Consider the following 25,069-nt stretch of genomic DNA (forward strand, 5'->3'; position numbering starts at 1 on the left):
CATACCTATCTATCATATATTTCTGAATTGCTCTTCTGTCAATAAATACTTCCTCCCATACTAAAGTCTAGGACTCATGAAGCACCCTATACTAGATTACTGTACATATGTGGATAACACTTTGAAAATGCATATTAAAATACATGCAGGAGATTTACATAGACTGTGCTACTTTCTTACACCTCCAAATAAAATATTTTATTATCATACTTTACTTAAACTTTCTATAAATATGATAGATGGTTCCAATATCTTTTCTTTCATTTCTGAATTTATGGTACTTTACAAAGTGTTTATATGCAAAATAGGATAAATATCAATAAAACTCAAGCACAGAATATAACTATTTATTATGTCATATCAATAAATTATATCTTCTGAAAAAGAAATAAATGATACCTGGAAAAAAAAAGTCTTTCCAAATACTTACATAGCCCTAAAAATATCAGATTTACAACAAACATAAGCTTATTGTATCTCCAGTTTTAAACAACCTTGCATGTCGTTCCAAATCAATTGTGGTAAGGTATGTATTTGACCATACCCCTTGGTTGTGTTTAAACATTTCTAATAAGACATCTTGGAGAAGCATATAAATAGAAACTTTACTGAAACTTATTAATTATATCATTACAGTCAAATCTTGCAGCACCATTATTCACAAACTTCATCAACGATTGAGCTGATATTGCCTCATGTCTAGGCTTTTCTAGCAGAGAGATGAGAGAAGTATGTATGTATATTATTTAACGGTTTTCACAAAATTAACTTTTTAGTTAAAATAACCATACTCTAAATCATCACAAGGAATTATTTCAACATGCTAGACTTTGACTGACTTTTCATTTTAAATACTTAAGATAAAAATGTTTAACTATCCATCAAATATCAAAATAACCCAGAGAAAACTTGCAGAAACTAATAAGATTCACAAAATGAATATTTGTATATCATGATAAAATATAAGTTTATTGAAGAACTCTGATCAAACATACAATATAAATAACTTTGTAAATGTCTGGACATATGAATATACAGCTTTTAAAATACACGATTAAAAGCATTTCATACTTTAGAATACTTATTTGCATGCACATTATATATATATTTATGAATATGTATGTATGTATATAAGCAGTATGAGTCACAATGTCAAATTCTGGAAGTAATATAATAAAATTCTAATCACTGTGATGAAACTGTAATTAGTATACTTACAAATTTATGCAACTATAACCACTGCAGGCAGCTTTTACGCAAAATCACAATAAATTTTAGCACAGCATACCATACTCTCAAAGACACAATTATATACAAACTTTCTGAAGATGTAGTTGCCAAATGAACAAATTTATACAAAGAAGCCCATTACTACTACTACCACCTCCATGCAGTCTGTGAAACTGACACCCAAATATCATACCCTCCCCCTTCAGCTAGGCCAAAAAACCTTTTTTTTCCTTAATATCCCAATGTAACAAAGTCATTACAAGACTAACAGCCAAGTTCTATACCTATATGCTCATATGCGAATTATTGTATATATGCAGATCTACATAATATACAAATGTTAAACATATATATATACACATCTATACTCTTTCAGTTCTGCTAAAATTATGCTACATATATTTTTTATTATAAATTTATTTCTTATACTATTTCTCTTGATCATTTGGACTCAGATATACATACATACATATATAACAAGCCATAATTTAATTTTCACCACATACTAAAATAGATTACTCTAAAAAGGAACATAAGAAACAGTTGCATATTATTCAAACACATTTTTCAGTTATCCACCAACCACATGAACACATCCACACCTCCTAGAAATTTGCATACTTTATAAGGGTTTTTAACACCATCCGATTCCATAAAAATACAGAATGCATCCTAATGACATGATAGCAGTGAAGAGCAAGAACAATTATATTACACAACTTTTTAATACAAGGCTTGAAGATGATTATATACAATATACTAAAAATAATTTCCTTATGATCTACGTTGATCTCTCATTACAAAGCACTTCAATCTGTTTCAATACTCAAATAAACCTCAGCTGAAAATGAATGTACAATTGATTTCAGCTGTTAGTATATATTTTGATTACAGCTTATAATAAACATATGTTATCAGAACATGCATGTGACCATTGTGACCACAATACTTTGGTTACTGAAGCACTGGAAGGATAGAAGCAATAATGTTCATTATATGTTTAATAAAACGATTAGAATACTAAAATATCACTAAATCAGATCTTTTAGAGAAACAATTTATAACTGTTCACTTTTAAATACAGATTATAAAACAATAAATGCAAACAATCTGTGTTCCTCCACAGAGATATATTTTAATAATGTACATTTAAAATATATTTGATCAAATAAATTAACTCCTAGGCTTTCATTGTGCCAATAGTTATACTACTTAATATATTCATATTTAAATAATTACACAATTTGTTCCATGTTATATACATACTTTGAGAAATTATATCTAAAATACTTAAATGTGTACTATAAATTTTCATTCTATCTTGTCCAGACTTTCTACATTAAAATCTGTAACATCTCCACAGCAGGAATTAGGCAATTATCATTCTCATCTTCAAAATGAAAAATGATTGCTTTTATCTACAAATTCTATTATTAAGATACAATTTGCATATGATTTCTCATGTGAAACATTTTTAAATACACCAGTGAAATTTATTTCCTTATATAATGAAGTATGCCCAGAGCAAAATGCTACACAGCTTTTCACTGAAACCAGAATAACAGGCATCAGTTGAAGAAGTGAGGCACACAGCTGTAGTATGGAAGCATGTCTAACCTAAAAAAGCAAATGCCTAAAGAAAAGGATTGTTCATCTGAGGGCTTGAAGAGAAAGAGTTGACTGCTGGGACTCCCATTGAAATTCCAGGTGTAGGCATAACAGGAGGTACTACCATAGCAGCTGGGATAGGTGGTATCATTTGCATTTGAGCTCTTAGTTGATTTATAGTAGGAGGTGGTGGCCTCATTGCTTGAAAAGGATTGCTAACTGGAGGTGGAATGCCAAATGGATTGCCAGCTCCTGGTTCTAAAAATTTAACAGTTATTCATTTCTCAATACAATATAGAAACAGCTTTATATAAGATACATTCAATCACAATAACTGCATATAAAAGTATTCAGAAAATGTTAGACCACCTATAGCAATGATCTACAGGATGTTGGCACAGCAATAATTTGCATATGAAATTTACAAGACAATGAAGTACTCTCCTATATTAAGTCACAATAAAAAACATGTTAAATATTTAAGTATAGTAAAAGCTCAACTATAGCTTAACCAAGACCATGAGCACAAACATGCATGCAACACTGGGACAAATTTATTCACAAAATAGTGTGGATGGACGTGAGTCAAGTCACAGGCATTTTTTCCATTATTACTTTCCTCTAGTTTATTTTCACTGCATTTAAAAACCAGACTTAAGGAGGTGGAAAAATACATTTAAGTAATCTAAAACAATAACTGGTCATTATTTGTAAGTAACTGTTTGATTACATCATGTTTTTCACATTTATTCATTTATTATTGGGGAAAATACGACTGTTTTCAAAACTCAATTTTGCTTTATATACAGTGTCTGACATTGAAAATGCAAAACCAAGAAGGCATGGCCAGAAAGTTATGAAACTCGGCAAACGGAGAGAGACAGCAAAGAACAATAAATTACCTTTATTTTGAAATGATGTGCATAATAGAGTGAGAAGAGTATCAGCTCAAAATGGATGGTTAGTGACGGAGGTTCGGACGCCTGATATCTAACAGAGGTAAAAGGCATATGTCCTGTGCCCTCCACCAACCAACTCCCTGAGACTTCAAGAGGCAGCCTCAAGAGTTTATTAGGATGTTAATGAGAGCATTTACATGGCCAAACAAGTGCACATTGTATTTGTTTTACTGTGTTGATATTTTTTGTTGCTAATTGCTATGGTAATTATGCATATTTGTAATAAAATTGAAATAAAAATATAAATACAAAAATACAGTTATAAAATAAAAGAATTAAAATACAGGCTCATGAGTAAAATCATTAAGTATTATGCATATACCAAAGAGGAAACATTAAATATATGCTGGAAACATTTGACTGCACATTATTTGATTAGTGTCTGTAATAGAGTCTTATGTAAGTTTTATGGGTAGACTTATGTGTCTGTAACTGCCGGTTTGTGCTTTATAAGGAAGCGGTGATAGGCTTCTCTATTATTGGTGGGAAGAGGGAGGTGATTTCTTACTGTCAGATGGTATTCAAACACATAGTGGTATTTGGTGGCTCCATGAATATTTGCACTGGCTGATATATTTTATTTGAGGCTAGCTTATGGAGGATTGCATATGGATTGCTGTTTATGGTACAAAATTTTCTCCAACTGGTAATTTTGACCAAATGTGATTTTTGTATAGAGTGCACTCTCTGTGGAATGCCACCACCAATAGTTGGACTTTCCTATCTTCATTAGTGGTGGTACATATGTGGCATCCGATAGGTCTGCATTTTTGCCGTTGTTGTCCGAGCTCTTTCGTCTACCACGTAACTCCTTGTATTTTCTTTGCTGTGTGGGTGGGGAGTAGTTCACTACAGGCTGCTTTAAGGCTTTTAAGTAATCAGTCTGTGACAATCTACATGCCTTCTGGGCTACTGTGAAGTGTAAGGTTGTCTTCCTCATTACTTAAGATGCATGTGAAGGAGAGAATCTTGTTGCCTGGAAGCCTGTACCTACGTAGGATTGTGATTTTTGCATCACAGTTTATGAAAGTGAAGGTATTTGCGATCAGAGCAGCTCTCATCATCGACCACAGTTCAGTGTTGCTTGAACAGAGGGTGAGATCTGGCCATCCCATGATAGGTATTATCAAATGTTAGGTGGTGAATCTGGCGTATTTAATAGATGAATATTATTGGCTGCCAGAAAGTCCTCGAGCTTTGTCCCTTCGTAATAGTATCTGCATATCCTCATATGGTGTTGTATAGTTCTCTGCTATTACACACATCCTCTGAGACAAGAACAAATTTTCTACAATGATTTCCCTAACAGAAATATGGATAGGCAAATTGAACATTCTGCACATTTCTTCCCTTATAGCTTCTTTGACGTGTGCTGGAAAACTGCATTTCACATCATTCGCATAACTCAGTGACATGCATCTATCCCAAAATTTAAATTTTGGGGCCACTCCTTCTCGGTTTGCATTTTTAATGCCAGGTAGCGTATATAAATTTATAATAAAGTGTAATAAATAACTATTATTATATAGTAATTGTTATTATTTGTTTTATTTTATTGCATAATTTTCATTAAACTGTCATTACAATGAATTATAGTAACATAACAATTTTACAAAAAAATTATAATTAAACTGTAAATAATAATTATTAAATTATTATCAGGGTTGCCACTCAAACAGAAGAATGAAATTCCCTGACCTTTCCAGGTTTTCCAGGTATGTTTCGAGAAAATTCCAGTCTATCCGCGTAATGTACGTTCGCAGTGCTAAGAGGTAAATTAATTATGGTATTATTTGTACTGTGTAGCAAATTCACTTAATTATTCAATAAATCCCAGAGGACATTTATTCTTAATTATTCTTGGTACACTTTGTTTGATAATTTTGTTTACTTTTCCACTTAAGAAACTTAATAAAATTTAAGACATATACATTGGATAACAATTGTACGTTTTATTTAATTATTACTCATGATCATCACCAGTTCAACATGAGGCTAATCCAGTTCTTATAAATCACAACGCAATGCTAAAAGTTAGGTTAGATTTTAGGTAAATTTAATTTGTGTGAGGTGTCTTCTTAAAAGGCACCTTAAGACTTGAAAACACCAATATAATTATAATAGGAGTTGTTTTCTCCACTGAAGATTGAGATTAGAATCTGCCCAATCTGGAATAAAATAAGGCTTTTTTTGCAGACATTCTGCAGCTAAATGAAAGAAATCTTATTAATTAATTTATTATTAATTAAATTATATTTAATGATATTTTTTACTAAATTGAGGTATTTTATATTTATTTCGCAGCATACATAAGGAAAAAATATGTGCATTAAATTTCGTGATGTCATCATACTGCTAGAATTAATTTCAGGATTATGCCAGAGAAAATTTCCTGAAATTTGGAAATATTATTTACTAATGATAAATAAATTTAGAGGGAAGAAGCAACATTAAATGATATGAATAACATAAAAATAAAGATAATTACTTAAAAATTGAATTAGAATAATCAATGATATTTTAGCGAATATAATTATATTACATGGTTAGCTTAGATGACAGATTACTATTTTTTTATTTTACTGCAAAACGACAAGGTATTTATTAAAAAGAAAAGGAAAAAAAAAAAAAAAAAGATTTTGCAGTAAAATCCTAGTATACAGTACGGCCTTCGCACGATTTTGAAAATTGTCGCCAAGAACAAAATGACCCGTTTACTGCTCATCATTATGTCGCCAAATCCCGCCGTACCATACACGGAGATTATTCTAACCAAAGAACGTCTATGTAAAGAAGAAAAGGTTCCGTGCATGTAAATGCTATTACGCGGCTAGAAAGTGGAGAGAAAATTTGCCAAGGGATTTGGCGACGGAACCTGGCGGCCTGAATTTCCCTCTCCGCGATGTGTACAGGAAATTGAGAAACACGTGTTAAGAAGAAACGCTCTTTGACAAAAAAGAAAACTATGAAAATCCGTTTTTAAATTATTGCGAAAAATCCAAGAAGAAACGTTTTATCAAAGAACGTTTTTTCTTGAATTTTTCGCAATAATTTTAAAAACGGATTTTCGTAGGTTCCCCCTGCCTCAAAATAACTAATCCATGAATTAATTTACTTGCGCCAAAAAATATTTCCTTTTCCTTTAGAGTTTAAAGACATTTTAAACAATATTCATTTTATGAACTCTCGATAACGTGACCTTTGAACTTCGACACCGGTTTCGAGCTTTGGCGACAGATACATATATCGCGCATGCACAGCTGTTTCCCGCTATGAGGGAACCGAGACACGTCTGTTGCATAGAGGTTTTCCTTCTTTATAATACATATTTTTTTAATTCTAACCTACATGGTACCATATACTAGGATTAAACCCATTTTGTTTTATACGAGAACAGGTACTTTCTTTAGTTCATGCACTGTACATGCGATTCTCGAGGTTACTGGAAACCAAAAGTTGTGGGAAACTTGCTTTGTCTTTCTAAAAAGACAATCAAATTGGAGCTGCGAAAATTGGCTCTATGCCAGCTGCCCGAATGACACTCACGTGATACACAATTCGCCAAAAAAGTGATCTCTTCTGACGTCGGCGCAAAACTCGCCTTTTTTTGCAGGATCATTGTATGAAATTATCTGACTTTTCCAGATTTTGACTGAAACACTTAAATTCCCTGACTTTTCCCCGAATTTTTTGGTCAGTTTCCGAATTCCCTGACTTTTTCCGGTTTTCCAGGTAGCGTGGCAACCCTGTATTATATAGCTTTCCTACCTTTCAACAAAAATGCATGGACACTGCACAAACAAAAAGATGATTAGATTTATATACATCATTGTTCTAATATAGGTATTTTGACATAAAATCGGACTTTTTCTGAAATGACAAGCCAATTTTTTCCCATATTTCGATTCTACGATTGAAATTATGCCAAACTGCCAAGTTTTGCAAAAATCGCACAAGTAGATTTTAAAACTAGGTAGTATTAATATCTTTTTTTTTATTAAACTTACTTGATTACTTCTTCGAGAATTCAAAATTTTGGCTTAATCCAAATATAATTCACATATTTTGTACAATTTATTTTTAAAATTTGTATTTTTATATATTTTTTATAAATTTTTCAAAAAGAACTTAATTATTAAAACCTATAAATAAACTATAAAATTAACTATTAAAACCTATAAATTTTTACATTCATCTTAAAATAGATGTACTTCTAAGTAGACCTGCAAAAAATTTAGTTTTTTATTCAAATTTCCCAAGTTGCATAATTTAAAAGTATGAACGATGACCTTTTTTTTTCAGCTCATGTACAAAGAGAAAAAGGAAAATAGGCTGCTATAAATTAAGAAGTTCGCCAAGTGAATTATTCTTGGCGCAAACTGAAACAAATGTGTCAAGATAAATTTTTTAATTTCTCCATAAATTTCGCACCAAATTTTACAAAATTTAATATTTAGGCATAGTTTGAGTCATAGAATCGAAATATGGTAAACATTGCATGCCATTTCAGAAAAATTCAGATTTTGTATCAAAATACCTATATTAGAAGGCAGGCGGGTATATGTTAATCTAATATATACCCTACGTCATGCTTTTGATAGATGAAAAACGCAATTTGAATTTTGTTAACTGGCACAGTAGAATGGGAGAATTATTATTTTTTTTTTTGGGGAGGGGGCACAGTGCACATCAATACAAACTGAAAGAAATTCTTAATAATTGGCTATAAGGATTACACAATAACAAATTATTATGATTTTATTACAATAACATAAAATACAAAAAAAAATTTTCCACTAAAAATATAGTTCCACGAAGTAACGAAATATGCACTGCTCATATAAAATTCCTGTAGCATGAAAAAAATTTCAACATTTTTTTATTTTTTACCAAATCAATGTGAATCCTTGCATCTATTTCTGTAAATATGAAACTAAGGTAAGAAAGACAGCTGAAGAGAAGATAACCCAATATGAGGAATTTCTGTCCTTTGGTAGCAAATTCAGCCTTTCTCGTGAAGAGTGAATTGTCACATGACCCCCTAACCATTTATAGCATGTAATTAAAACCCGTCCTAGACAATTCTAAATGTTTTAGCAGAATGTCAAGGTTGCAGTTAACACAGTTGAAATATATCCAGAAAGATTGGGAGATGCTGAATTACAGATAGTTGAACATATAAAAAAAGGGAATTCATGATGTTTGAAAAATCAAATGTACAGAAAAATTTTCTGCTCGAAAATTATAAAAACAATCACCTTATTTGTTACCACCTTGAATATCAAAATCCTACATTTAAAATTATATATGATTTTGTAAGAAAAGAGATTTCAGATTTAAAAGCCAGCATATTTGTTAGGCCTTTAAGTAAAGCATCTGATCCAATTATGAAATCCCACCAAATGTAAAAGTTGGCAGAAATGTCGCCATTAATTTCAGCAAAAGTTAAAAAAAAGCTAGCTTTTTATTTAAGCATATTTTATTTATTTAGTTAAATAATAAAGATACAAATTACAGATATATGGCTTATAATTTTTCATGTTAATCACCATTTCCAAGATCGTGAATCATGATTTTTTTTTTAAATGCCTGGATTCAGTAACTGTGAAAACACTTCATCTGTTTCAAATATTAACCATTTTTCAAAACACAAGGGAAAAACAACTTATATTCTGCTTTACAAAAATTAAACCATTTAGCTCACCAAGAATGAATTAAGTTTACATTAAACCATAACAAACTTTTTATAATTATGTTCAGATGTCATGCTTATAAATTACTGGCAGTAAATCACACTGTTTGGTGACAATGCATTAGTGTAACGAGCTCTATAATGTCATTATCACTCTTATTTATTAAATTTGTGGGAGGGGTTACTAAAATTTAAAAATATTACAGTTGCTTGAGATTTCCAGTTAGTTGTCAAAGACAAGCTAAATAGTCCAGCTTTTTTGTACTAGCATTCCTTATATGAATATTATTTTTTAAAAAAATTAGGGAAAAAAACTAATTTTTAGCACAACTCAGATTAGGAATTTCAGTGTCAAGAAAAGATAATTACATACGCTGCATGGAAAACACTTCCATTTAAAAAATAAAAACTAGATATATCAAAGATATTATTTGGAATTAGAATTTACATAACTGATACAGTTCCTGATTTTATTTCAAATAAGCAAATGAAATTTGCACATAATGTAACACAGGAGCCAAAACAAAATTATTTAAAATACCAATACCTGTCCTGGATTTGAAATTGCAATTTGCAACGCTTCAAGAAACATGAGATACAGAAATTACAGATCATGAATAAAAGTAACCATCTGATGAAAGGAATGACGTCAAAGACTAAAGAAACATTGCAAGCTGATCCAATATAATCAGGTGTTGAAAGAGTGCTCAATGTCCATTGCAACATCAAAAGCCAGTGGCAAATCTATTACTGTTGTAATAGAACTGTTAGCACTTCCCCCCAAAAATTGTATGCCCTGTAGAACTTTTTCATTGCAAAAAACTGCCTTTTCTGTCATTTGTCAAAGAGCAAGATATCACTGAAGATTAATTGGAATTTTGCAATTTTGGAACTCTGCTATTATAGCAAGTTCTTTACACTTTCACACACCATTTCATGTAGGCTTCGTGTGGGTGGATTGGGCAATAATACCTGCATCATTCCATGTCAAAGCCCAACTGAACTGAACTCATAAGCATCTACAGTGGAACCAAGATTGATGAAATGAAGTAATCTTTACAGACAAATCTGTTTAACCTCCTGAATAATACTCTACCAATTTTGACATGCAGAGAACACCATTTCAATACCATTGCAGAGAAGGCAATTCCCTATCATGAGCAGGAATACCCATCAATGACTATACTTACCACTAAATTTTTGCTGGCAATAACAAGAGCATTACATAGTGATGAAACACTACACCCAAATATTTATCCATTTACTATTCAACAGGCACCGATGTGATGCACATGGGAGATGCATGAGTACAAGGAACTTGTGGGTTCAGAGATATCCAGAGGGCAAAATAACTCTCCATATGCAGGGGCCTCTATCATCATCATCCAATCTGAATCAGATACAGCAAGGATGGGAACATCAACTGCAGGTCGATGTCTCACAAAGTACCCCAGATATCTGACATGCACTTCTACAAGAGTACTGTTGCCATAACAAATGATTAGCAATATCACTGAAAGCACAAATCGCCATTATTGAGCATGCATTTTAACTTGGAGGCATCACATATCAAATAAAGAATCCCAGTGAACATTCTTGACCCTGCAATTAGCCAAGATTTTAGCTTTGGAACCTCAATACACTCAAAAATGGCATGAGAAAATTATTTTCTTGGTTAGAATTAAAAACTGCTGCTGGATTCAGTTTCTTCTAATGCATTGTTATAATAATATAAAAACATTTTAAGATGCATATATACCCTTTTCTAAAGATACAAGGAAAAGCACACAGTTTGACCAGCTAAATGGCTAATTCTATAAACATATGCATATTTTATTTTACCTGCTACAATTTTTAATCTATAGCCTAGTCCACAAAAATGTACTTAAATTTCAATTAATGTATAAAATAGGTTTGGTTTCATTCAAATAATTTTGTTCTGTTTCTTATTTTTTGAGCAGCTGCTTATTATGTATACAAAAGCAACTCTAAATTTTAAGATAAATGATAATAGAAATTTCAAACCTCTTTCAGAACCTTGTGTACTAACAAGAGCATCTAAATTAACTAAATTTGAATTTGGTCCTAAGAAAGTCTCTGGTGTCTTTCTCACATTATTAAAGTTGCGATTGTTTTCTCTCATTTGAGAAGCACTTGCTGCCAGTGACTCTTTTAATTCAGCCATTTCAAACGGATTTGGAGTTGTTCGATGAGCACTAGTATCTGAAATAAAAATTTCAAGCTGTAAAATTATGCAATAATAATTTAATAAATATAAAAATTACAGGTAAAAATGGGAACTGCAGTAGATACTGGCATTAGTGATAATCAGAGCCTGCAGTGATAGAGAAGAGTATTTCAGCACCCATAAAAAAATATCAGTGAGCCACTATGGCTCGGTCATCATGAAAGAATAAGAATGCAATTTTCACATGAAATTAGAGTATATTAGCTAAATAATTCATTATAAACACGTAACACATGTATTTTATCAGGCACGATATGGCACAATCACCTCACAATACCTAAATATTGCTAAATACAGCTCAATGGACCTTCCATAATATTACCACTTCACAAAAGCAGTACTGAATGGGAATGTAGTACTTCCTAATGGCATAGGGAAATAATTTTCCATTCCATATTATTGCAGGGGCTAAAATATGATGCTGAAATCCCTCTTGAGTGGAAGCATGCTGGGTCACTTGCCCAAGAAACCTAGAAATATGCCAAATAACACAAGTGAGGTATTACATTTTTCTTAGATCATGAGAACCTACTTTCTATCACACTTTTTGCTTTGGAAGACATCTATTTTCTTCAGCCACTCATGACACAGCTAGGAAACAAAATGTCATTCTAGATAGAAAAGTGTGAGGAATCAATCTAGTCACACATCCATTTTAGTTACTTTAGTTGAAAAGATACCAGTGATCAAATAGAAATCACAACAATGAAGCATATTGTTTCAAAAATGTGCATGTTTCAAAGGAACAGTGCCTGAACCCTCATGGGGATTACTTTTAAGGTAATTCGTCATAAAATCTAGTTATTTGGGTGGCTGCCTTCATTTGACGGGCTCAAAAATAAGGATCAATTAATAAAATGAAATATGAATACAAAATACACATGAAACATTTACAATAAATCAAACATACAAGTACTTGCACACATTTTGTGAACACTTTATTTTCACATATGCCATGTAACTTATTTATTTTCACTTAATGCCACAGAAACATTTCCCGCCATACTGACAATAATTCATGACTAATACACACAATCATTTTTTTACGAGTGGGCTTTCTTCTAACACCTTTCTCCAGTTCTGCAAAGCACTCAAAGTTTGATCTGCAACATCTTTGAATACTGACAACAGAATTGTTATGTTCCAAAAAACATCTGTCATTAGCAAAATAATCACTATCACTGAAAGTTTCTTATTTCTTCTCTTTTATTAAAGCATTGATGATTTCATCAGAGAGTATACCTAAAATAATAATCTCGTTATTAAAGCTGATAAAATAATAAACTTTGATTCCTTTTGGATACTGCATCTAATTACAGCAGCTCACTTGAAACATATTCCCAAGCACATTCATGGAGTAAATAATCCCTATCTGATACCACTTCAATGCCTTTCCCAAAATCCAAATGGTAGAAACAATCAGTACTTCTTGCAGCCAAAACCTTTTGCCAGTACAGTTAAAAGCCACTTTCACATCTTGAAGAACATTAAGAAGTTTCAAAGCATCTGAATGCATTGATTATATGCCCGAAAATGTTTTATAATGTTTAATTATAAACATTATAATGTTTTAAGAAAAGAAAACAGTTTTTAAAATTTAATTAAATGATAATATTATCACAATTTTTAGTTCAGACTGTTGCTATGGTGACAATTTTAAAAAATGTCTACACAGTCTCTCAGATTGCTAGTTTGCTGGATGGATTTAAAAAATGTTAAAGTCATTGGAAAGGGTAAATATTTAATTTAATAAAAATGTTTCATTAGTATCGATTTTTTTTTTTCACAATCATCCTTATTTGGTGACTATACAATCAACTTAGGCAAAGAACACAGAATGGTGGGAAAAATCCCAACTCCTTTTACAGAAAAAATATTTAGAGTGTGAACCAGGAATATCCATGAAATCACCTCTTATCATTTCTCTACAAGAATCGCTTACATAATTCAAGAACATGCTTTTCAAAATCCATTAGCAGCATGCCTCAACAGTTTCTTCATGCTCACTAGTAATCATTTTAACATTTAAAGCACTCAGTTATTTTTAGATTTGCCATGACAAAAACTAATTTCAAATTTGGCTGCAGACCTCTCCAACTTGATGAATAAGTTCAGGAAACATGTTCTAAGCCACCAAATTTATGCTTGAATATTTGCAGAGAAATTAAAGAGAAAAGTACAAAAACTTATTTTGTTTAATTCATTAAAACTGGAATTTTTACTCTACAAGAACTACATTAAAAGATTTTCTTTTTACAAAAATAAATAGTCTCTAAACTAGTCCATACCTAGTTTTAAAAAATTCTAACTAGAAGTTCATGTCTATAATCAGCATTTAAAACCTTCAACTATAGCTTTTAAACATACTCAGCACAAGATATGATTTTTGTGTCTGTTTTAATTAAATTTAGAACCTACTACAGTACAAAGTCTTTAATCCTGACTCGTCAGGGCTTTGACGATTCCAGATTAGGAGTTTTTCAGGATTATAGATAATAAATTTAAATCTGGTAAGACGGCATGCAGAAATTATAAAATTAAAAATACGAAACTGTAATTTATGAAATAAAGAGCAATTATGATCTAAAAGGGTATCAAAATGTACAAAATAAAAGCTTAATATTTATTTGTTTACTTTATTAAACATTTCTTTCAATGTAAGTTGTTTAAGTTGCTTCTTTTTTGTGCTAATACTTTCTCTTTAATTCTATAAACAGACATAATTTCTTGTTCAGTTTCACTGTTCAAGTCCTGTAATCGCTGTGTCGAGAATACCAACTAACTTGTCAAATGAAATTTTTTCATTTTCAATAACCTCTCTGTCACTTTCTTCACTATTGGAAGTGGTACATCGAAACACGCTTTCGCTTTGTAGATCCTTAGGCAGCTCCAGAATCGGAAACTCTTTTTGACATAATCGTAAGTTCAAGCTTACTTTTCATAAAATTGCTATAACAGTCTGCAAAAAATAATAAGCCAGATCTAATTAGAAGATTAAGGAACAACACAATCTGCAACATTAACTGAAATAGATAATTAGATCATTTTAGCCTAGCTTATACCGTCCGTTATACATTAAACGCGCATGCGTAAACGTATTATGCGCATGCATAAACGCATGCACAGAAAGTTTGTAGCTTTGAGGGCCGGATTATAGATCATTCCGGATTATGGATGTCCAGATTAACAACTTTGTACTGTATATCTAAACATTTGAAATTGCTAACAATTTCAGTCAAGTCATTCACATATACTGCTAATTTTTAACACAGATCCTATATTTCTAATGTTAATCTTCAATTTTAGTCACCTTAGTGCGGCCTACTTCATGTATAGAACATAAACAGATATGGATGGTACACTGAGGTTGAAAAGCTAAACAACAGACAAATTAACATATTTGTCAAAAGAAAGCTCAGCAAAATTCGCATGCATGAGGTGTCTAAAAGCAGAAATCAGTCATCAAATATTTTTTACATACAATTATTTCCTTATTGAGAAAATACGCTAGGATAAAAGCTTCCTGTTTTGTACCATGTTTATAACTCCACATGTCACAAGTCAGCAGCCAACTAAACCACAGCCAAATTTTAAAACAACTAAACGATTCCAGGTAATGAGAAGCAACGGGCATCTCAAAGGGAGCCAGTGGCAGTCAGAAATGGCACAAGCACTATATTTTCACTCTTTCTGACATTTGTCATCTGAGCAATGATAATGCAGTGGAAGACACAGAGATGAGGAAACTGTTTGTGTGGTCCCCACAAGTCTTTTCCAGCTATTATAACACTGCAGATGCAATAATTCATTCCAGTTGACAGTACAAGAGACAAAACTTCACGACCAATATCAAGAGATTTTAGCGTTCTGCACTGTGTCTGTCATCAAAGCCTCTCGATTTCAGGAGGGCTGACAAACCAATCATCTTGTTTCTGATATTGTTACAGATATAACAAATCAGAGGATGTAAAATACAACTGAAATTAAGGAGGCGTGGCTACTTCAGTCTGCAGATCATTTCCAGCCAACTACACACCAGAAATTTCTGGACCTCTCAACTAGAGAAACCCACCATTAGCAAGATCCTTACTTAACGAGGACAGTAATCTTAACTAGATTAATTATTTTATGTTTCCCATGTTATCAGATACTGTAATACAGCTTCTCATGTTTTGAGTACAAAATGCACGCAACCTGGACCAATGTAATAAATAATCAATATATGGAGTCATCAGCATGACTTGCCACTTGTTAAACACAATGTATGCAGCGGACCACATAGAGATGAGAAAAAACGTGTGTTCGATCCTTGCAAGTCACTGTTTCCAAGATATTACGGTGTGTCAGATGACATGGTCTGACATCACAGACGCGATAATTTGCTCCAGTTGACAGTACAAGAGACATAATTTCATGACCAGCGTCAAGAGATTTTAGCATTCTGCACAGTGTCTGTTGCCAAAGCCTCTCAATTTCAGGAGGGCTGACGAACCAATGATTTTATTTTTCCTCTGATATCGTTCCAAAATACAAGTTAAAAATTAAGGAGGCGTAGCTAATTCAGTCTGCAGATTGTTTCCAGTCAAACAATATGCCAGAATACTCTGGAACTCTCGAATAGAGAGACCTGCCATTAGCATGATTCTCACATAACAAGAACATAATAACTTAACTACATTAATTTCTATGTTCCCCACGTTATCAGATGTTGTAATAGAGCTTTTCATAATTTGTAATAAATATGTTTTGAGCTCAAAATGCAGTTAAAATTATGCAACCTCAGCAAATGTACTGATACTTACATCAGCACAACCTGCCACCGGTTACTACAATATTAAAGTAAACAAATAATACCTTGAAAACTATTACATGAGCATCCAAGGGCCATAATGCTCAAAATCACTATTTTCTATGCCTGCAAGCAAAACAACATAGGTCAATCACACGAATCAACTTGTAGTGTTGACAAGAATGGTACACCAGCAAGATGCTTACAGACAACTACTCCAGGTCAATTGGGTGAAAGGCGATCGGCAGTTTACATCCCGCAAACAGCCTTGCACAGTGGAGCCCACTTGAATGGACTTGAGATCAACACCAGTGGCTTACAAATAGGATAGTCCAATTTACCAAATGAATCATGGTTTGATTTACAGATTGATTCTGTCTGCTGATTACTGATCTGCAAAAACACCCGGAAGTTGCTATCCTACCAGTAATATCTGCAAAATGAACGCAGGTGGTTTAGCAGACTAGACAGAAGCTCCCGTCTGCAGCCTCCCTAATATTTGCATTTTTCCTCACATTACTGAAGAACCTACCCAGTGGTGAAGCAATAAAGTCAGCGAACACTGGTAGTTCGATCTAGGTTTGACTCTAGGCGAATGAGCTGGCTGCATGGGCATTTGCATGATTTTCCCCATGTGTAACGTGGATACAAGCTAGTTTCCCTTCAACAGCTCTCCATGAAGTCTCCACATGTCTCCTTTGAGATAGATAGCCCTCAAGTTTTTGGACATAATCAAATAAACCAAACTCTCATAATACTCAGATTACAGGAATGTACAAAAATCACATCCTCGTTTAATAAGTTTGGCTATTTCTTGTAACAGTGAATTCTGATGCAATTTTTCTGAATGTTAAATGCTAGTTCACAGGGCTTATGTTATCAGCCTGTATTTAGACTCAACACTACATCGTATAGATTGAAGAGTACTTGAATTACGGATAGCTGGTGTTATGCAAATTTTGATATGTGTACAACCCCGGAAACAACTTTCAAATGACGCAAGCAGCAGTTTGACAAGTAAGGGTATGCTGCTCATGGTATCAGAAATAGTTTCAAAAGCAAAATAAGTAAAACTATCCCTTCCAAGATCAACTGCCACGGACTACAGCATGTGGATAACCGAGGTTGGCGGCAGCTAGGTTGCATTGCAACAGCGGATAGACGGGCCACAGTGCAACAGATTACCTATTAATTTAACGCTGGTGCACAGCAACATGTAAGCTGCCACACCATACAAAACCACCTCCTTTCAATTGGGTACAGAAGTCATCATTCTATGAGAGTCCTTCTGCTGACTGCATAAAAAATGGCACAACAGTTAACACGAGAACATCGCCAATAGAAAGTCAAGATGTGAGAAAAAGCTGCCTGAAGTGATGAGCTGAGATTCATTTTGGCACATGCTGATGACAGAGTTGAGATTCACTTTGGCACACGCTGATGACAAAGTTGAGAATCACTTTGGCACACGCCAGGGTTGCCACTCAAACAGGAGAATGAAATTCCCGGACTTTTCCAGGTTTGTTTCGAGAAAATTCCAGTCTATCCACATAATGTACGTTGGCTGTGCTAAGACGTAAATTAATTATAGTATTACTTGTACTGTGTAGCAAATTCACTTAATTATTCAATAAATCCCAGAGGACATTTATTCTTAATTATTCTTGGTACACTTTGTTTGATAATTTTGTTTACTTTTCCGCTTAAAAACTTAATAAAATTTAAGATATATACATTGGATAACCAACTGTACGTTTTATTTAATTATTACTCATGATCATCCCCAGTTCAACACGAGGCTAATCCGGTTCTTATAAATCACAACGCAATGCTAAAAGTTAGGTTAGATTTTAGGTAAATTTAATTTGTGTGAGGTGTCTTCTTAAAAGGCACCTTAAGACTTGAAAACACAAATATAATTATAATAGGAGTTGTTTTCTCCACTGAAGATTGAGATTAGAATCTGCCCAATCTGGAATAAAATAAGGCTTTTTTTGCAGACATTCTGCAGCTAAACAAAAGAAAGAAATCTATTTAATGATATTTTTTTACTAAATTGAGGTATTTTATATTTATTTTGCAGCATACATAAGGAAAAAATATGTGCATTAAATTTCGTGATGTCATCATACTGCTAGAATTAATTTCAGGATTATGCCAGAGAAAATTTCCTGAAATTTGGAAATATTATTTACTAATGATAAATAAATTTAGAGGGAAGAAGCACCATTAAATGATATGAATAACATAAAAATAAAGATAATTACTTAAAAATTTAATTAGAATAATCAACGATATTTTAGCGAATATATTTTTTTTATTTTACTGCAAAATGACAAGGTATTTATAAAAAGAAAAGAAAAGGAAAGGAAAAAAAAAAAGATTTTGTGGTAAAATCCTAGTATACGATACGGCCTTCGCATGATTTTGAAAATTGTCGCCAAGAACAAAATGACCCGTTTACTGCTCAGCATCATGTCGCCAAATCCCACTGTACCATACATGGAGATTATTCTCACCAAAGAACGTCTATGTAAAAAGCGGAGGGAAAATTTGCCAAGGGATTTTACGATGGAACGGCCAGAATGTCTCTCTCCGCGATGTGTACAGGAAATTGAGAAACACGTGGTAAGAAGAAACGTTCTGACAAAAAAGAAAACTACGAAAATCCATTTTTAAATTATTGTGAAAAAACCAAGAAGAAACGTTTTATCAAAGAACGTTTTTTCTTGAATTTTTCGCAATAATTTTAAAAACGGATTTTCGTAGGTTCCCCCTGCCTCAAAATAACTAATCCATGAATTAATTTACTTGCGCCAAAAAATATTTTCTTTTCCTTTAGAGTTTAAAGACATTATGTAATTTATGAATATAATTCATTTTATGAACTCTTGATAACGTGACCTTCGAACTTCAACACCGGTTTCGAGCTTTGGCGACAGATACATATATCGCGCATGCACAGCTGTTTCCCGCTATGATGGAACCGAGCCACGTCTGTTGCATAGAGGTTTTCCTTCTTTATAATACATATTTTTTTAATTCTAACCTTCATGGTACCATATACTAGGATTAAACCCATTTTGTTTTATACGAGAACAGGTACTTTCTTTAGTTCATGCACTGTACATGCGATTCTCGAGGTTACTGGAAACCAAAAGTTGTGGGAAACTTGCTTTGTCTTTCTAAAAAGACAATCAAATTGGAGCTGCGAAAATTGGCTCTATGCCAGCTGCCCAAATGATACACAATTCGCCAAAAAAGTGATCTCTTCTGACGTCGGCGCAAAACTCGCCTTTTTTTGCAGGATCATTGTATGAAATTATCTGACTTTTCCAGATTTTGACTGAAACACTTAAATTCCCTGACTTTTCCCTGAATTTTTGGTCAATTTCCGAATTCCGACTTTTTTCGGTTTTCCCGGTTTTCCAGGTAGCGTGGCAACCCTGACACGCTGATGACAGAGTTGAGAATCACTTTGGCACATGCTGATGTGTATGGCATAAACGACATGAAGCGATGGATCTATCTGGAACTTGTCTGTTGGAAGTGGTATTCTTATCTGGGGAAGTGTTCATATGAACTGAAATGAGAACCCTGGAACATATGACATCGTCTTTCACAGATAAACATTACCAGGATATCCATGACAACCATCTGTTTCCATATGTTGGTTTTTAATGGCCCAGTACCGAGATTATCTTTCAACAAGACAATATACCATGCCATCACTCCAGAATTGTACTGGAATGGTTGGATAAACATTCCACAGACCTGCATGTGCTTTCATGGCTATCAAGGTCACCTGACCTGAATCCGATCCAGATCTGGAATGCAACTGAGACAGAGATGTTCGAGGCTCTTACCATCTTACATCTAATCTTCGTGAATTGTGTGAGGTTGTTCAGGAGTTGTGGATGCGTATTGGTTTTCCATCACTTGCAGTGCCTTGTTGAATACATGCCAAGATTAATCGCAACTGCCATCAAGGCAAAAGGTGGTGCTATTGACTACTAGACAGGTATCCCTATTTCAATTGCTCTTCATGTAAAATGGCTATTGAGATGCAGCCAAATTTTTTAGTCCCAATGAGCAAATACAGAAAATGCTTGGAAGACATTTTATATTTCTTCATGACCCTCCCTTGACTTTTACCAGCTAAGAATATGACTGCTCCATGAACAAGCAGATACCCTAAACTGCTGTAGATGATCTTATTCTTGGCTTAAATTAATGCTGTCAGGCATGTACTTCCTAAATAGACATCATATTATGTACTGACAAACCTCAACCAATGAACTATTTTACCATCCAAAATCCTATTACATCTATTATTTAATTATTGATTGATAAATTTCCTTACATTTTTCAAAGCTAGTGTCTTCTGACAGGACTCTTAATCAGGTAAATTTCAATGAATTTAAATTAATACCCCTCTTTTATTCCCTTTGTTCACTCTGAAACTTAAGTTTTGGACGTGAGTATATTAAATGCAAAATACAGAGACATGTTAATGACAACTAGCAAAGAATTCTAACTTGATCAGCTAAAAATGAAATTTGAAAAAAACTATCTGAAGTACTGTCAAATGTTAGGTTCAAAGACAATCCAAATGCAAATTATGTTTATCACATTTAGATTTTATGTGTGCTGCAGCATTCTGTGTTAACTAATATTAATTTTTAATTCTGCCTTGATAACTGACATAATTTCACCATAGTACTTGCTTTTTACATATCAGTATACCATACAGCACACAAACAAGAAAAAATGAAAACACATCTGTTAAAAGTAAGATATCTCTCCCTCTTGCCCACAGCAATGTAACCTAATAAAATAACAAATCAATATATCTTCTAAGTGAATTCCCATAATTAAGTCACTACTATAAGTAAGTACTCAAACAAAATGGTAGGAGGAAAAATGGTGAAAATACTTACCTGTTATGAGATTTTACAAACGAGAATTGAGGTGTTCTGAAGCATGCAATTGCACATCAGAGGGTTTTAATAGCATTTATCAGCCTCCTGGCTAAGATCAAAGGGTAGACTTTAATGTTGCTGTCAAGTGCACACTTGTCACTACTCCATGAAGGTTTAAAAGATAAAACTCAAGCTTAAATTACCTTAATGAAACTCAATAAAACAGCACAATTTATCTTCGCAGAAGACCACTTAAACCATTTTCCTGAAAGGGAAAGAACTTTACATCCCTTATTTCCAAGCTGCAAATTGAAAAAGTGGAAAAAAAATGGACTGACACATGCAGAAATGATTATGTGCCTTTTTGCATAAAAGCTGAAGACATAACAATGTGTTATAACCTGTCTTTTACCTAGGCACTTCTTTCCTAGAAAATGAATCAGCATGCAAGACAAAGAAAATTTAAGAGTGATAAAATAATAATAAATTAATAGAAAACCTGGTAACAAAAGCAGCATACTGCATACTTTCACTCTCCTAAAAAGTTTCATATGAGGGTGGAAGAAAAAGCAATAAAATTACCGAGAATGAAAAAGGTACACTGAAATACAGCTGAATATTGTTTTTCAGTATTTAACAAGCAAATATTAACACTTTTATACATACTTATATTTTTAACCTTTATACATACTTAATCAAAATGCATTAGCAATCATCCAACAAAATTAATCAGAATTAAAGAATACACATGGCAAAATACAATACCTGGAGAACTCATTGCTGATCTTTTGCTAAGGAAATCTCTTTCATCAGCATCTCCATTAGACCAACCTCCTAGAACCTCAAATGAAACACTGGCTGAGGTTGACATGCGAGGAGCCCATGTTTGCCCAGCAGACACTGAAACACAATAATGAAAATTGCTCAAGGCGAACAAATGTAAACAGTTCAAAGTAAATCACAAAAAAAGCAAAACAAGTAAAGAGTTCAAGAAGTATCAAATAATCTGTATAATACATGAAAATAAAAGACATCAATACCCATACTTAACTTTACTACCAGTAATGCTAAAAATTATAAATTAAAACTTATGTTTAGCAATAATTAAAAGCATCTATTTTAATATTAACTCATTTTTCCTTAGTCCATTTACTATGGTTGTTAAAATGTCATTATTAATATTTTATTTTTATTCTTAATTCGCCAAAAATATTCTACGTTTTTCCGCTTACGGCAGCATCTCACCAAACATAAGGTAGCCATTACAAAAAGTTCCCCGATATGTGAACCACTAGCAGCCAATCCACTCAACCAATCAAAATGAAATTTCAGATATTGTTATTCAAATGTATGCACTTCAGATTGTGGCGATTTAAAACAATAGAGATCTCATGGTTATGGTTACAGTCAAAAGATTTAGAAATTTTGAAATTGCCACACCCATTTCTTTCCTGCGCAAATTCATTAGCACTGAAAAACTGTGAATGGCACAAGAATGATAGACATATGATAAAAAATCCCAACATAAAACATCTGCAAAGGACTTATTAATTACAACACAAGAGAGGAAAGAGAAGAAACTTATTCGAATTACAAGTTTTCAACCTGCCCATTTTTGTAGATGATAGCACACCACATACAGGAGATTGCTGATGACAATCATGAATGTAACACGGCAGGAGAAATCTTCATAACTTACTATTTGAAGGCATCTTTCAATTCTGAAAAATGTCATGAATTTGATGTGTACACCTTAGATTTTAGGTACCTAGAACCAGAAATTGATCAGATTGAAGTTGGGGCATTGCAGTGGCCACGAAGCTGAAAGTTACGAGATCTCCAGAGTGCTGTTGCAGGACTTGACAAACGCATGTGGCAATATGTGCGGAAGCACCGATTTGCATTCATACAATGTCATCAATGACATTTCGCTACTGCAATTTTGGAACTGTGTAACTCTGCAACATTGTTGTACACCAAGCAAATATAATGCAGCATATTTTCATGCCTGTGGAAGTGACTTCTTAGAAGTACGGACCAAGAATGAATGTGCTGGCAACACTGCATCACACAAGTCACTTTAGCTTCATATAAAGGCACTGGTGTCACACAAACAGGTTTCTTATCAGCCCAGCGAATGCTATTACTGTGAATTATGGAAAATGCATCAATGCACATCCTCACAATGTAGTCTTTGCTCCTTTACATTGCTCTTCTTTGCAAATGTTTTAAGCTAGGGATGCACAACCGGTGGGTAGCCCGCTGAGATCTTTAAAATATTATGTTGTTATTTGACATATCAGTTGTCTCCAGAAGGGGATGCGAGCAAAATAAATTTTCACCACTTCTCCCTCCATTACTCATTCCACTCTGTTCCCTCGAAGTGAGATTTGGCATTGAGCCAAGTTCCCGGAGTCAACCAAAGCCCGCTGCCTGAACACGAAAATTGCTCCTAGCCTGTACGACCAACACCTGTAGATGATTGTGAAAGAGTCTGTAGTATATGATGTAGCACTAGTGTGATTGCACACATGTGCTAGTATAGTGAAAGAGAAAAATATTTGCTCAGATCCGCATTCATTTGCTTGGCATCATTGTACTTTTAGCTTTGTGTCTATACATTGCTATATCACGTGTGTATTTATTTATCTTTTCGAGACCATTAAGATGTTTCATGTTTTGAATATTTCACTTTTTTGTTTAACAGGGTTCGTACATATTTCCTTACATGAAAATTAAGGACTTTTAAGGACCATCAAAGAAAAAATTAAGGACCTATCAGCAAACAAAAAAACGAATAGAATAAAGCAATTATCCATACATCCGACTTCATGCTTGTAATTTAACTTTAAGAAACTAACAGAAGTGTGTATTATGCACTATTATTAAATTCAATTTAATACTTACCACAAAGCAATTTTGAAAATTAAACTAACTCCCTACAAGTTATGAAGTAGATAACATTAAATTAGGAACATAATTTCTTGAAAAACATGTATAAGTGTATTTTACACTAATAACAGTCACTATTTTAGAGATTTAATGATTATTATTTAACTTATTTGATATTTATTTAAACACAGTCAACTACTATTATAATCACAATGTAAGAATATTTTGCAGATTAAAATAACTGATTTGTAAACATGCAATTTATTTCCTTGGTTTTTTGAAAGATACTAGAATAATAAACTGTACAATAAAAGATACAAAACATTTGTGCTTTTTTTTAAATCTGAAATCTTTTCAGCTATTTTAACATCTAATTTATTTATGTCTATTTCCTTTTCTTTAACTATTCTTCTAAGTTCATTTGCTTTGATAAACAAATCAATGTTCCTGCTGGTCTCAGCTTCATCTGCTAAAGCATCTACTTCTTCATTAATATCTTTAATGTCCCTTTGAAGAAATTTTTTCTTCTGCTTCATATAATCAATTTCTTCCTCAATAATATTTCTTTTCCTCTTTGAATTTTCAGATTTAGTTAAAGATTTTTGTTCTAAATTGCTAAAATCTTGACAAATTTAATAAGAAGTCCTTGCAACATTATCTCAAGGATTTCTTTAAAATGTGGATCTTTAGTGATGCGGACTGTAATTGCATATTTTATTTCTTGAAAAT

At 33.0% G+C, this 25,069-nt stretch overlaps 1 protein-coding gene across 4 annotated transcripts in view; it reads right to left on the bottom strand.

Annotated features, from left to right (window-relative positions):
- Positions 1–331: 331 nt before the first annotated feature.
- Positions 332–25,069, bottom strand: part of LOC118199626 (epsin-2-like) — a 60,234-nt gene continuing 35,496 nt past the window's right edge. For all 4 annotated transcript variants that reach the window (XM_085809651.1, XM_085809652.1, XM_085809653.1 and 1 more), the window contains exons 7-9: positions 22,214–22,348; positions 11,515–11,712; positions 332–3,096 (exon numbers count right to left, since the gene is read on the bottom strand). In XM_085809651.1, coding sequence (XP_085665777.1) covers positions 2,864–3,096; positions 11,515–11,712; positions 22,214–22,348 — 566 coding nt within the window. In that variant the 3' untranslated portion in view covers positions 332–2,863. The remainder of the gene's footprint in view (positions 3,097–11,514; positions 11,713–22,213; positions 22,349–25,069) is intronic.

This window comes from Stegodyphus dumicola, chromosome X2 (assembly GCF_044657685.1).
Source record: "Stegodyphus dumicola isolate Sdum_Otavi_A_Nest chromosome X2, ASM4465768v1".
Lineage (NCBI taxonomy): Eukaryota > Metazoa > Arthropoda > Arachnida > Araneae > Eresidae > Stegodyphus > Stegodyphus dumicola.